The sequence below is a fragment of the Hydractinia symbiolongicarpus genome, chromosome 12, assembly GCF_029227915.1.
Source record: "Hydractinia symbiolongicarpus strain clone_291-10 chromosome 12, HSymV2.1, whole genome shotgun sequence".
Lineage (NCBI taxonomy): Eukaryota > Metazoa > Cnidaria > Hydrozoa > Anthoathecata > Hydractiniidae > Hydractinia > Hydractinia symbiolongicarpus.
In genome coordinates, this window is record NC_079886.1 from 13,201,494 (window position 1) to 13,213,890 (window position 12,397).

At 35.1% G+C, this 12,397-nt stretch overlaps 1 protein-coding gene across 3 annotated transcripts in view; it reads right to left on the reverse strand.

Moving 5' to 3' along the window:
• Nucleotides 1–2,487: 2,487 nt before the first annotated feature.
• The window catches only part of LOC130622502 (ankyrin repeat and SOCS box protein 11-like), a 62,215-nt gene continuing 52,305 nt past the window's right edge, over nt 2,488–12,397 (reverse strand). Inside the window, exons 8-10 of one of the 3 annotated variants that reach the window (XM_057437961.1) lie at nt 6,600–6,683; nt 5,409–5,451; nt 2,488–3,804 (exon numbers count right to left, since the gene is read on the reverse strand). In XM_057437961.1, the coding sequence (XP_057293944.1) occupies nt 3,698–3,804; nt 5,409–5,451; nt 6,600–6,683 (234 nt within the window). In that variant the 3' untranslated portion in view covers nt 2,488–3,697. The remainder of the gene's footprint in view (nt 3,805–5,408; nt 5,452–6,599; nt 6,684–12,397) is intronic. The other 2 variants (XM_057437959.1, XM_057437960.1) reach the window with 2 other exon arrangements.

A 12,397-nucleotide genomic window follows, 5' to 3' on the forward strand; every position in this document is an offset into this window, starting at 1 on the left:
GCTAAGCTAAGCTAAGCTAAGCTAAGCTAAGCTAAGCTAAGCTAAGCTAACTAACTAACTTTGCAACTCTCGTATAAAAACGAGGGTGCCGACTCGCCGGAAACGCCGCAAAAACCATGGGGGCTGTCGGACGACTTCTGGCGTTTTTAAAAAAACTTAAAATTTCGCCCAAAGAAACTTGAAGCAACCCGAAACAATATTTTTTTAAAACATTTATTACCATACATAATTTATTCTTTTAATGTCGATCAGTGGTAATGGAAGAGTAAAATTCCACAAGTAATAAACTGAGAGTACAACGACAACGGCCTTTACACACAAAAACCTTGAGAAAACCCCGAAAAACACCCTCTGCCGCCCTCACATATACGGCGCTTTCGGCGAAGAGGCACCCTGTGTATAAACTTTAAAGATAGAATAATATAGAATAGCATAATAAAATCAAAGTCTGCAGAATAAAATTCCAAAATGCACCTAATTTAGTTAGCTATAAGTTCCTTATTAAGTAAGTGAGTAAGTGTTATATTTCTCCTATATAACAAAGAATTGTACATCTGTGTTAAATATACTTTTTATAATATGTCTAGCTAGTTAAATTATTTTCTTTTTTCTATATATTACATGCACAAAATGTTTTAAGCTCCAAAATGATATGAAATCAATGTTAAACCATAGAGTTAAAAGACTAAGATAAGAACAAAATACATACATGAAAATCCACAACAAGTAACCAGTAACTAGTGTATAACAACCAACACATGTGCGATAAGACTTCAATGGCAGACAAATTCGGCAAAACTTTTGTACCGAAAGCAAAAGAAGCGCTTTTTCCGCAAAAATGAGTAAACAGCGCGCCATCAAACAACTTTTCGTTCCTGAGGCAACGTTTCAATAAACACTACCACCTCAGGTGTGAGTCAATAACTTGTACAGGAATATGAAATAGGTTTATCATAAGCTAAACTTGACTACACTATAATAAATACAACATTATAAGCAATAGATCTTAAGACATTCTTTTGAAAATCAATGTGGAACCGCTTTATAAAGAATCTTTTCACCGCCATGTAATCTTGCACATCAATTGGCTTCGCGTAAAAGATTTACCAATGTGTTCGTTTTTTATCCGGAGACGAGGAAAGGCTAAACCAAACACACATACCTGCGGATTGGGTGAAAAATATGAAAAAAGTTTTGTGGTGTTTTTTAATCTTGGAAACATTCATCAAGCGTTTTTGTTTGATTTAGATCTTCCACTTTAGAATTACTGAATTCTCCTGTTTGAGTTCCAATTTCAAATTTTTTATCATCACATAGCTCTCTCATTTGAATTGACAGAATTTAAAAATTTAGCCTTACTTAAATTTTTTCATCATTCAAAATTTTAAAAATTACGTTTTATGCGCGCGTGCAGCTAAAATACTGGAGCTCAAATTATTACAGTTCATTCTGACTCATTCTATCATTTCCGTCTCCACAACTATTTTCGCTTTTTATACCAGGGACAACACCGTTCCGATAACTTACTGGTAAAAAAATTCAACAGGAAAAAGATCGGTACAAAATTTTAGTCGGCACAAAATTGGTGACTTTTACCGTTAGAGTGTACCAACGAAGCCACTATTTGCTGACTAATTTTTGAAAAAGATTAATATTTCTAACTCTAAAAATGTAAACTGAAAATACCCAACGTTTGTATCCTTCTATTTTTGAGACCTTTGGGTAATACACTATAAAAAGAACGTAGGGAAAACCCAGTAAAAAATTAAAGAATTAAAAAATTAATTAAAATTAAAATTGTTACTTTTTTCCTAATTATTTTTACTAAAAAAGGATTTTATAAATAAAAGCTAAAACCGTCCCTTGGCGGGGCAAGCTATTCTTTTGAGTTGAAATATTTTGACTTTTTTAAGGCGGATCCACGAGGCCAATTGGGTGGCAAATTAGCTGCTAAACAACACCCTTTTGTTTTCCACGACAAAGAAAAAATACTTGGCAAGTTATAATACCGAAACACTTAGGTATTATTTAAAAAAAAAACACTCGAAGATCTCCTTTTAAAAGTAGGGAAACTGTTTCTACTTTCAGCCAAGCAAATGTCCAAAGAAAATGCGCATTGAGCACGAACAATCTTTAAATTTGACATGTCTAGAGTGATTAAAACGCACTCGAAAGTTTACAATTTAGCTTTTAGTGTTCTGCCAAAAGGCTTATATTCAAGAGAAAAATGTTTGCGCTATGTAATTAAAACATGTGTGATGTTTTTTAAGTCGAAAAACGAACGATAAACTATTATACAAGGTACTATAGCTAAGCGTTTTGTTGCCGTTCGATTGAACAAATAAATTTTGATGAGATCTTTACGCACACATCGTGTTTGCAATTTGACACAAAAGGCGCGAAAAAGCTTACTTCTTAGCAAACTAAGAGGGGAGGGGCTATAGCACTAATAAATAACCATCCTTCACACTAAAAAGAAACAAAATATTAATGAAATCAACACATATTATTAGTTTTAACAAAATGTATGTACAATAGATGTTTCTTATATATTTATAAATATCTTCACTTAAAATACAATACGTTGGCTACTTCACCTTCATACACTTTAAAGGCGAGGGCAAACCAGTCCAACATTTCACCCAACATTTTTTTCCCATGTTGGAAGTAATGTTGGATGAAAAAATGCAGGTTGGATGAAGCAAAATTTTAGGTTTGTGGGACTGCTTTTAAAAACACTCGAACGATAAAGAGTTCATTCATTTATGAAAAACAAAATGGCGGACGGAAGGAATTCTGCAGTGCTGCTTATGTTGCTGAATGAACTCGTCGATTCATACGATGAAAAACCAACCCGCGGAAAAACAAGAGAGTGGATAAAGAGAAGGAAAAAAAATAGATATTTTAGTCATTTAATCATTAAAGAATTGAAGATCGAAGACAGATTCGGATTTAGGGAAATGTTTCGGATGGACGTGGGGGATTTCGATATTCCCTCCTTAATGAAATATCCTATCTGATATCACCGGGTCAGATGAACAACTGTGGTGGCCACAGACCAATCTTGGCAGAAGAAAGACTCGCCCTTACTCTTCGTAATGTTTTTTTTGAAAAGCATCAAATTGAAATCATTCCATTAAAAAATTCAACGTTCGAAATTCGCGGGATTTTTATATGTTGGATGAAAAGTACCACCTAACCAATCCAACATGAAAATTTACGCAAGTCAGATAGAGAATTCCTTTGATCTTGCCGAAAATGTTGGATGAAATGTTTGACGGCGATCAAATTTCATGCAACATCGTCCAACACGATTTTTTTCTTCTTTTTTGAAAATCTTAAATTTTTTTAAAATTTTGAAATGACTCAAACCAGTCCTACATTTCATCCAACATCACAAAAATTGCATGTTGGATGAAATGTTGGACTGGTTTGCCCCCGCCTTAACAGTTTCAGTGTTTTTTTGCGAAGCTTGTTTTGATTCGCAAAAATTATTCCCGGAAACACTGAAACCGTTGGTTATTCTCGTTGCACTATTCTACCAATCCTAATTCCCTATTTTTAAAAAAAAGTAGAATCGCCAAAAACTACATTACTTTTCAGAATTAATTTTTGTGTTTTATGGGTGAGCTTTGAAAAACTATTTCTGCAAACGTTAACTCTTAATACTTGAAGGTCAAGAAATGTAAACGAAATCTCAATTTCGCCATGCTGAAAAGTTAGGCTTTTCCTCTTGATTTTCTGTGGAAGAACTTTCACCAGCCAGCACATCTCCGTCCACAGATGCTGCATACTCACTTCTTTCTAAACAGAAATAATATTATTTTTTTAACTAGTCAATAAGGCCCGTTAAAAAATCCTCTTAGGCAAAAGACCAATGAAAAATAGGCTGCTTTAGATGTTTTGCTGACGTCAGCAGTGAATAAACAAAAAAGAATTTAGTTCATTTGTTGCCTGTAATGTGTAGAGGTTGAAATATATACCATCATATGTTTTCGACGAACGCCTAAGGAGATATAAGGATTTAAAAATTTTGCTGACGCCGAACGTCAAAAATTTCACCATTTGAAACATAACTTTTTCGGCAACATCAAAGAAAAATAAACACATCCACTTTGTCTGTCACAGACAGACACACTCTTCGTATTATTATAAGAAACTAGTAGATTAGGTCCGTGGAAAAATCCACTTAGGCAGGAGCACATTGGAAAAGAGAACCATAACTTAAATTTTAATGATGTCCGCTAGGACCAGTCAATACACAAAATATTTTTTTCGGAAATTTGTTCACACGTTGATTTTATTGTGTAGAGCTAAAAATGCTGATGAAGAAAATGTATAGGATTATGCGCTTTTGACGATCGGTTAAAGAGATATTGAGGTTTCGGGGACCCAGGTTTGAAAAACTTACCCAAACTGCATTGCATTTCAGAAAAAGGTTATTTTTGTCATTGGAATGTATGTCATTGGAATGTATCATTGAAAAATGATCATTGAAAAATGATAGTGTATTTCAGCCTTTATATTTGGATACAAATATTTAAAGCTTTTTGGCAATTGTCTCTACATTTTTGTTGCTCATTATATTTAACGCACGTAATTTTATATGTAAAAAATCATACTAACGAGGATTCGACTAATATTACTTGTTGACATGTTAAACTAACTGCACGCCAAGATCTTTAATAGGAAAACCACATCTCAATGATCCAGAGAAGATGAGAAAACACCTGCTTGCATATTTATTCTCAGAATTCTCACAAATCTCACAGAAAAAGCGGATCAAGCGGACCAAGCGATGCAGGGATGTTTGTCGGCATCAGAATTCGTATAAACAAATAATATTTCACAAAGAAAGTAGACATTTTTCAGTGTTCAAAATGTAAAGACTGGATGGAGTAGTACACTATACCAGACATTAGCTATGCGATATTTCAAACTTGTCATTCAAATGTCGATACCACATTTTTTTATTTCGAGAGTTTTTATGAATAGCAAAAAGTGTGATGTTCCTTCGCATCTTAGCATGAGTTTAGCAAGGGTAACGTTAATTCAAGTTCTTTTTACATATTCTTCTTATGTATAATATTGAAAATATTGTGTCTGTTCGGCGAGAAATTAGCCTGAAAACAAAATTGGTCAAAAACGCAGCTTGTTTAAGCCTACCGTTAAGTAAATATCTACTTTGCTATGCATGAACATACAAAAATAGAAATCGTTCTTAAGTGGATATGATTTAGCATCGACCGTTTAAACATCTAATTTTCGGCGATGAATACAACTACCATAATGCATTGCGAATATTAAGAATTATGGGAACAGTGAATTAACATCCGCCAGCCAAACAATTTATCAACTAGCCAGTGAACTAATCAATCAATCAATCAAATAAATACAAATGTTCCTACTGTTGTTATCAGTTCCGGGATGATTTCGCGCATTATAGTTGATCTAAATGAAAAAAATTTTTCTGTTTTTCGTGTGCTGTGGGGTGTTTTGATATAAGACAACTTTCTTTCGAGGTGTAAAACGGCCGGCAACAAAGTTTGTATCAAAAGTTGTGACAGAAAAGATTTTTTGTTGCTGAAGAAATATGATCAATTTTGGAGGTTTGTACCAATTACATCATTTAAAATTTTTTTCAATACATAGCTAACAAATGATTGTACTTTACCATGTTTTCACCTACTCATGCTGCGAAAATGTGATTCAAAATTTAGCTATTCTACATACGTCACATTATTTTTCAGAATTTTAATGTGTCAATAAAATTATATCACATTTCTGCTTCTATATCTTCGATCGCTATTGAATTTTTGTATCACGGAGTTTACGGTAAGGTCTGCAAATTAAGCAAAGTTTATTATGAAAATAAAATCCTCTCTCAGTTGTGTTTTCGAATGTATTAACAAATTTGCTGAGTAAAGGTAATTTGAATTCTGTATTTTTTTCAAGTTATATATGTATTTAGCAAATTTATTATTTAAAGACCTATTTGGACTGAGTTCTAGACGTGTGTTTCATCACGAATACCATTAACATGATCCAATATCACCTCCATTAATTCATACTTGCCCAGTTCGTCAAATTAAACCTAATTTTATTACGGTCTGTAAATTAAACAGATGATTTGTGTTATTTTTGGAACATTAATTTATCTTGTCTGGATTTGTGTTTAGAGATATCTAACATTCAATGTAATGTAATGTTATAATGGTGCTTATGCGAAGGTAGCATTAAATAATGGTCAATTTGTAGTTTCTTATTGCACTTTGCAGCTTACCCCCGGTTTAATTGTATTTCTGATTAAATTTTCTATGTTTTTGAATACTTATATAAGAAGTTATGCTTAAACGGTCACGTTAGTTAAGTGTCATTAGCTGAGAAAATAATCACTTTCTGGTAAAATCTTTTTGTAAAACTCCACTGGCGACCGCTGCCAGGATTTTTAAAATCATGGTTCTAATTGCACGTACAAAAATAGCTCTACTCTTTTCTTAGAAGGCTTTTATAGAAAGTATAGACTAAAATATAGTTGTGAACTGCACGTTTTTACTCGAATCGAGTTTATTTTTGTTTTTAAAAATATTAACAGGTACCAATAAGGCTGAATTTCCTGTGCGTATTGAATTTACATCTTTTTCACTGATCATATGTTGATATCCAACCAAAGCAGCAACCGCCTAAAACAATAAATGTTTCGATGTTTTTTACATATATTATTTAAAACACACAACTGAAAAAAATAAAGTTGGTAAGTTAGGGTCTTCAGAATAAAAATGTTACAAGCGAGTGGTAAAAAAAGACCAGTTTGGCATTGTTTTGTTGGATTGACCTTAAGAAAATTCCTTATTTATCAACTTCATGTATGAAAGCTATAAACGTTTTATAGGCAAACTAGGCCGTAGGTTGTTACGGGTAGGTTACTAAGGGTAGAGAGACATTTTGGCCTTTGAGTTGCTAACTGGCTGCTTTAGCGCATAATATTTTTCCGACATCGTGAACCTTAACCTTTTGTGTTCGTCATAATGATGGTGGAATTATTACACCAGTGAACACATACATAGATTATCCAGAGTTACTTCATATTTCTGAGAAGACTCTTCCCACAGTTCAACTGGGAAGAGAAGGATGCTAATTCAGGGAGAAAAAAGCATGGAAATTTTATCCAACTTAAGCCTAAACCCATTTTAACTGGTGTGTTAATAAAAAGTGTGTATTAAAAGTGTACTTGCAATTAAACGCGCGTTTGATTTTTTTTTTTTTTAAATGAAAAATCATAAATGTGATTTATTACTTTATTGGGGAATAAAAAAGCTGGCTAATCTGATTTAAATCCCCCCGAATTAATTTGGATTTTTTTACCAGAACAAAACTTGCTATTTTTATTTCAAAATTTGCTTTAAGCATGAAAACATTTTTCATCAAAATCATAAAATACTGTTATAATTTACTTTGATAGTTATTGTGTTGAGCTTAAGAAAAAATGCTGTTGCTAATCTCAAAAGTAGAATCTAAAATTAATTGGCTTAAAAATTTTGCCAGAGAACATCGCCCCTCGAAACGTTTATCTGGGTAGCTACAGTGCTTATGTTTCCTCAACTTTCCCTATCCTAATTGCTCAGTCAAGGATAACTTTTTTTGCGTAACAATTTGCGAACATTTCGCTAAATGGAATACTGGAAAACTGGTGTCACCGAAATTTTTAACTCCCATAAATAACAGGCCTTGCCATTAGCAAATAACCTCCCGGGCAATTAATTGCTCGCGTCGGAGTGTCCACGCGAGCAATTTTGCTCGCCATATTTTTCGCTAAAAAAACTTTACATTTAGTCTCTCATGGCATCTTTTTCAGGAGAGGCGTGCGCCTTGGCACACACCTAAATCGTTTCAGGCGTGTGATTAAAATGCCTGTCACATTTCCAGTTTGGTCGGACATGTCCGTGGCTCGTTTAGAACTTTCGTCGGTTAAAACGTCCGATAGATTTCCGTCTTGGTCGGACACTTTTAGATCTCAGAATTATTGAATAGTCCTGGTCCTTGAAATCAACGAGCAAGCCTATTCATAGCCAACCTGACCATCCTAGCTAATTCACTGACTCCTGACTTAGTTAAAAGAACTACGTAGACATAAATCTCTTTTGCCTGGCCCTTCGTCGTTGGTAACCAGGTCTTACAAAAGAAATCCAGCCATGCGGTTCTTAACTAATGCGGAGGTGAACGCCGACGGAGCACGGATGACGCAAGTCTGCACTTACAGGCGGAACAGACAATTTATCATGGATTTAATTGTAGATAATTTCTTCATTTGACGAAACAATTGTAAACCATAGCAGGTCCAAATTTAATGGATTATTTTCTTTATGCCGCAACTGTTATTGAAACAATTTAAAAAACGAAACCCACGTGCAATTTTTTTTCTGTATCAATTTTATGTACCTGAACTTTCCGAATGAATTTGGAAGTTTTATTTAAACCATGCAGATAAAGATTTTTTTAATTTAAAAACGAAGCATATTTTTTCCTATTTGCTGAAAAATAAACAATAAATTTATGAAAATGACAGTATAGTCATGCATATTTCGGACATGTAGAAAAGAAAGTTAAGATTGAGAGAGTCGCTATACCAGTAGACGCCCGATCATCGTGTTTGGGGTTCACGATTTAAAACGTCCCCCCTTTTCTACTGCAAAATGAATGCGCAACAAAGATTAACCTTAATGCCCGTATCACACGCGTTTTACAAAATGGCGAATGAACTTTTGCACGATGGGTGGAAAATAATCACACCAAATATCTTTTCAGTTTCAGGTCGAGCGTTCGTGCAGGAATTTCATTTAAAAGACCAATCAATTCTTAAAAAAAAAGGTTTACAATTACAGTAGAGTCTCCATAACTCGAACCTCTATAACTCGAATCTCTCCTTAACTCGAATCTTCCCTTAACTCGAACAAATTTTTTTGTCCCTTGGAGACTTTTCTCTCCATAACTCGAATTTTCTGACATCATAATCAAAATTCGAACAGTTTTCCTGATAAATTGGGTCTAAAAATCTTGTTAATACGTGTTTTGCAGGCCTTATTATTAATTCGAATGATTAATGATGCGTCATCCAAACCTTTCGAACGTCTTTTTCGAACGTTTTCGAGAAAATCTAAAGAATTTCAAAAGAAAGACACTCTCATAACAATGTCGTCTGTGGCAGGATCAAAGCGTCGAATTGACAATAAGTCGTGCAAAATCAAGTACAAAGCTCTTAAAGCGTTGGAAAAGGGTACTGCGCCAAAGGATGTGGCAAAAGAGTTCAAAATTCCTCCAAGCACCCTGTCAACTTGGAAAAAAAATAAAGAAAAGATTTACAAGCAGTTTAACAACGGGCAAACATCGAAGAGATCAAAGCCAGAAAAATTCGAAGATGTGAACAAAGCTGTTCATAAATGGTTACTTATGATGAGGAGTGAGAATATCCCAATCAGTGGCCCGATGCTGAAAGAGAAAGCTCTTGAGTTTGCCGAAGCGTTGGGTGTCGAGTCATTTCAAGCTTCTCAGGGGTGGATGGCTAAATGGAAAACCAGGTTAGTTGACTAAGATTTTGTTTGTTTATCTTCGTGAAGATAAAATCTAAAAAAATGTTACAATAGCTTTGGTAGTTGTTTTTTCAAAATATCAATAGACTCTCTTTCAGAGAGGAAGGATAATTTGCATGGGACTTTCATCCCTAATCCATCACCAGCATTCAATGACTTTCCAGTAATTGTTATTTTGCAAACATTGAAGCTGTCATTCTTCAGAAAGTAAAATATGACTTTTGCAAAGCGTCCTGACTTTCCTAGTGGTAGATGTCCAATGATTTCTCCATCATTTTTCTTGACTGCAACTGCATATTTATCCATTTTATTTGTTGGTTCCATGAAACCATAAAATTCATCTCCAACAGAGGGTGTCCAATTACTTTTATAAACATGATACCCCATGACAAAAGCGTCGATTTCGTACGTAATAAGTTCAATGATAGGAAGTTCTATACAACAAATAATGTCTGTTAATCTTTTGACTTGTTGGACTTTCATGGCTTCCATGCTTTCTTTCACTCGTCAAAACTTCGAAACTTGGTAAAAATCGAATCTTTTTATATTCGAATTCTTTCACAAATCAAAACATGGTAACAATCGAATGTTTTCTGTTCGAATCATGGCCATGGCATTCTAAATTTAGAATTCCATGATTCGAATCAAACAAAATGTAAAGCTCCATCTACACTAGTCACAACTACAGAGATAAACGTTTTTCTCATCCATTCCTTTCAGGTATGGAGTATCCTTCAAAACCATCGCTGGAGAATCACGGTCCGTCACTGAGGAAATGACAGCGCCATGGTCGGAGACAACATTACCAACCATTCTCTCCCGCTATCCTCTGGAAGACATTTTTAACGCCGACGAATTTGGGCTTTTCTTTCAATGCCTTCCCAATAAAACTTTGCATATGAAAGGTGATAAGTGTTCTGGAAGAAAACACAGCAAAGTTAGACTTACTGGTTTAGCTGCTGGTAATGCCTTGGGGGAACGATTGCCAATGTTTGTAATCGGCAAGTCCGCCAACCCTCGTTGCTTTAAAGGTGTCAAACACTACCCTGTCGATACCGTTCGCAAAAGAAGAGTTGGATGTCTGGAGAGCTGTTCGAAGAGTGGGTACGCGAGCTTGATCGAAAATTCTCTGTCTCTAAGCGAAAAATTGCTTTGATTATTGACAATTGTACCGCACATCCTCATGTTGAAAACCTGGAATGGGTAGAATTGATCTTTCTTCCTCCAAATACCACGTCCCGAACCCAACCTATGGACCAAGGAATTATCCGCGCCCTGAAAGCAAAATATCGATCGCTAGCAGTGCGGAAATTGATAAAAGCCTTGGACGAGGAAAAATCGACTCCGAAGTTCTCGATTCTTGCAGCTATGTACATGCTAAGGAAAACATGGGATGATGTTTCCAACAAAACATTCACCAATTGCTTTCGAAAATCAGGAATTTCCCAAAAGGATGCAGAAAGAGCGATCAACGAAGATGACGACCCCTTTAAAAGTTTAACCAGCAAGTAGAAGAAGACCCAATTCCAACCCTCGATACTGAACTCTCTTACATAAAACGAAGGTTTCCTGACCACATTGATCCTGACTTATCAACTGAAGATTTCATTGATTTTGACATTGAAGTCAGTACATCCCATGGGCGTCTGAAGACTGCTGACATTATTGCTGAGATCACTGGGACTCAAGACGAGGAATTAGAAGAGGTCGACGAAGAAGACAAGGAGGAAGAAGATAAGATCACAAGACCGACGGCCGAGCAAGTGCGTACAGCCATCAACGTCCTCGAAGACTTGAGTATTTTTTCACATTTTGGAGAAGAAATGATAGCTTCCCTGAGGGACTTGAATCGTAATATCGCCAAAGATTTTGATATGAGTTGTAAGCAAACAGTTATCACCGACTTCTTTTCTAAATAAACATTAAAAAATTCATTAAAAGTGTATTGTTTTGACTTTCATTAACCTAATAGCCCCCTTAAAGTTAGACTTAAGATTAAATATAATGTTTTTATCCAGCTGGTTCACGTAAAGGGAGGATATTGCGCTAAAAGTTGAAAACCTCTACAACTCGAATGTCTCCATAACTCGAACGATTTCCTTTTCCCCGTGGCTGTTCGAGTTATGGAGACTCTACTGTATCTCAAAATGTTAATATTTACGCGAGCAATAGAATGCTCGGGTAACGAGCATTTACGCGAGCACTACGCGGGCGCGAGCAATTGCTCGCGACTCATGGCAAGGCCCGAATAATGACTCCTAAGTCATAATAAACTAGTTTATAATGATCCCCCAGTTAAGATAAACTAGTTAATAATAATAATAAACAGTCATAATAAACTAGTGAATTGTTACCACCTAGAGTCAACATTTCCTAGGAAATAAAACTCCCGACTCCCTTATATTTCTTTCTGGATAGAACCAGGCCTATCAATAAGAAAATAACACCAGAGCAATAAATCGCTCTCCGAAGGTTACAATAATTTAAACTGGGCAAGCAATCTGAAAAATAGGACAAGTTTATAAACACATATTTTATCACAGTCTTTTTTATCCTTTTTACATACTTTGGTTCTTTTTTACTGTAAATAATTAGAAAGGGAACATTGATTTCCATGTGAGAGGAATTGATATTGCTCAGCTAGAAAAACATTTTTTGGAATTGGGGGAGCAAATGGCTCAGCTAGTTTCTCAATACTCAGAATTGGGCAAGCCTTTGCGTGAGCAAGAGCAATTGCTCTCCCCTTATTGATATTCCTGTAGAATGGTAGAAATTCGATCCACTTACTACGATCTTTCCCCGAATTTTTT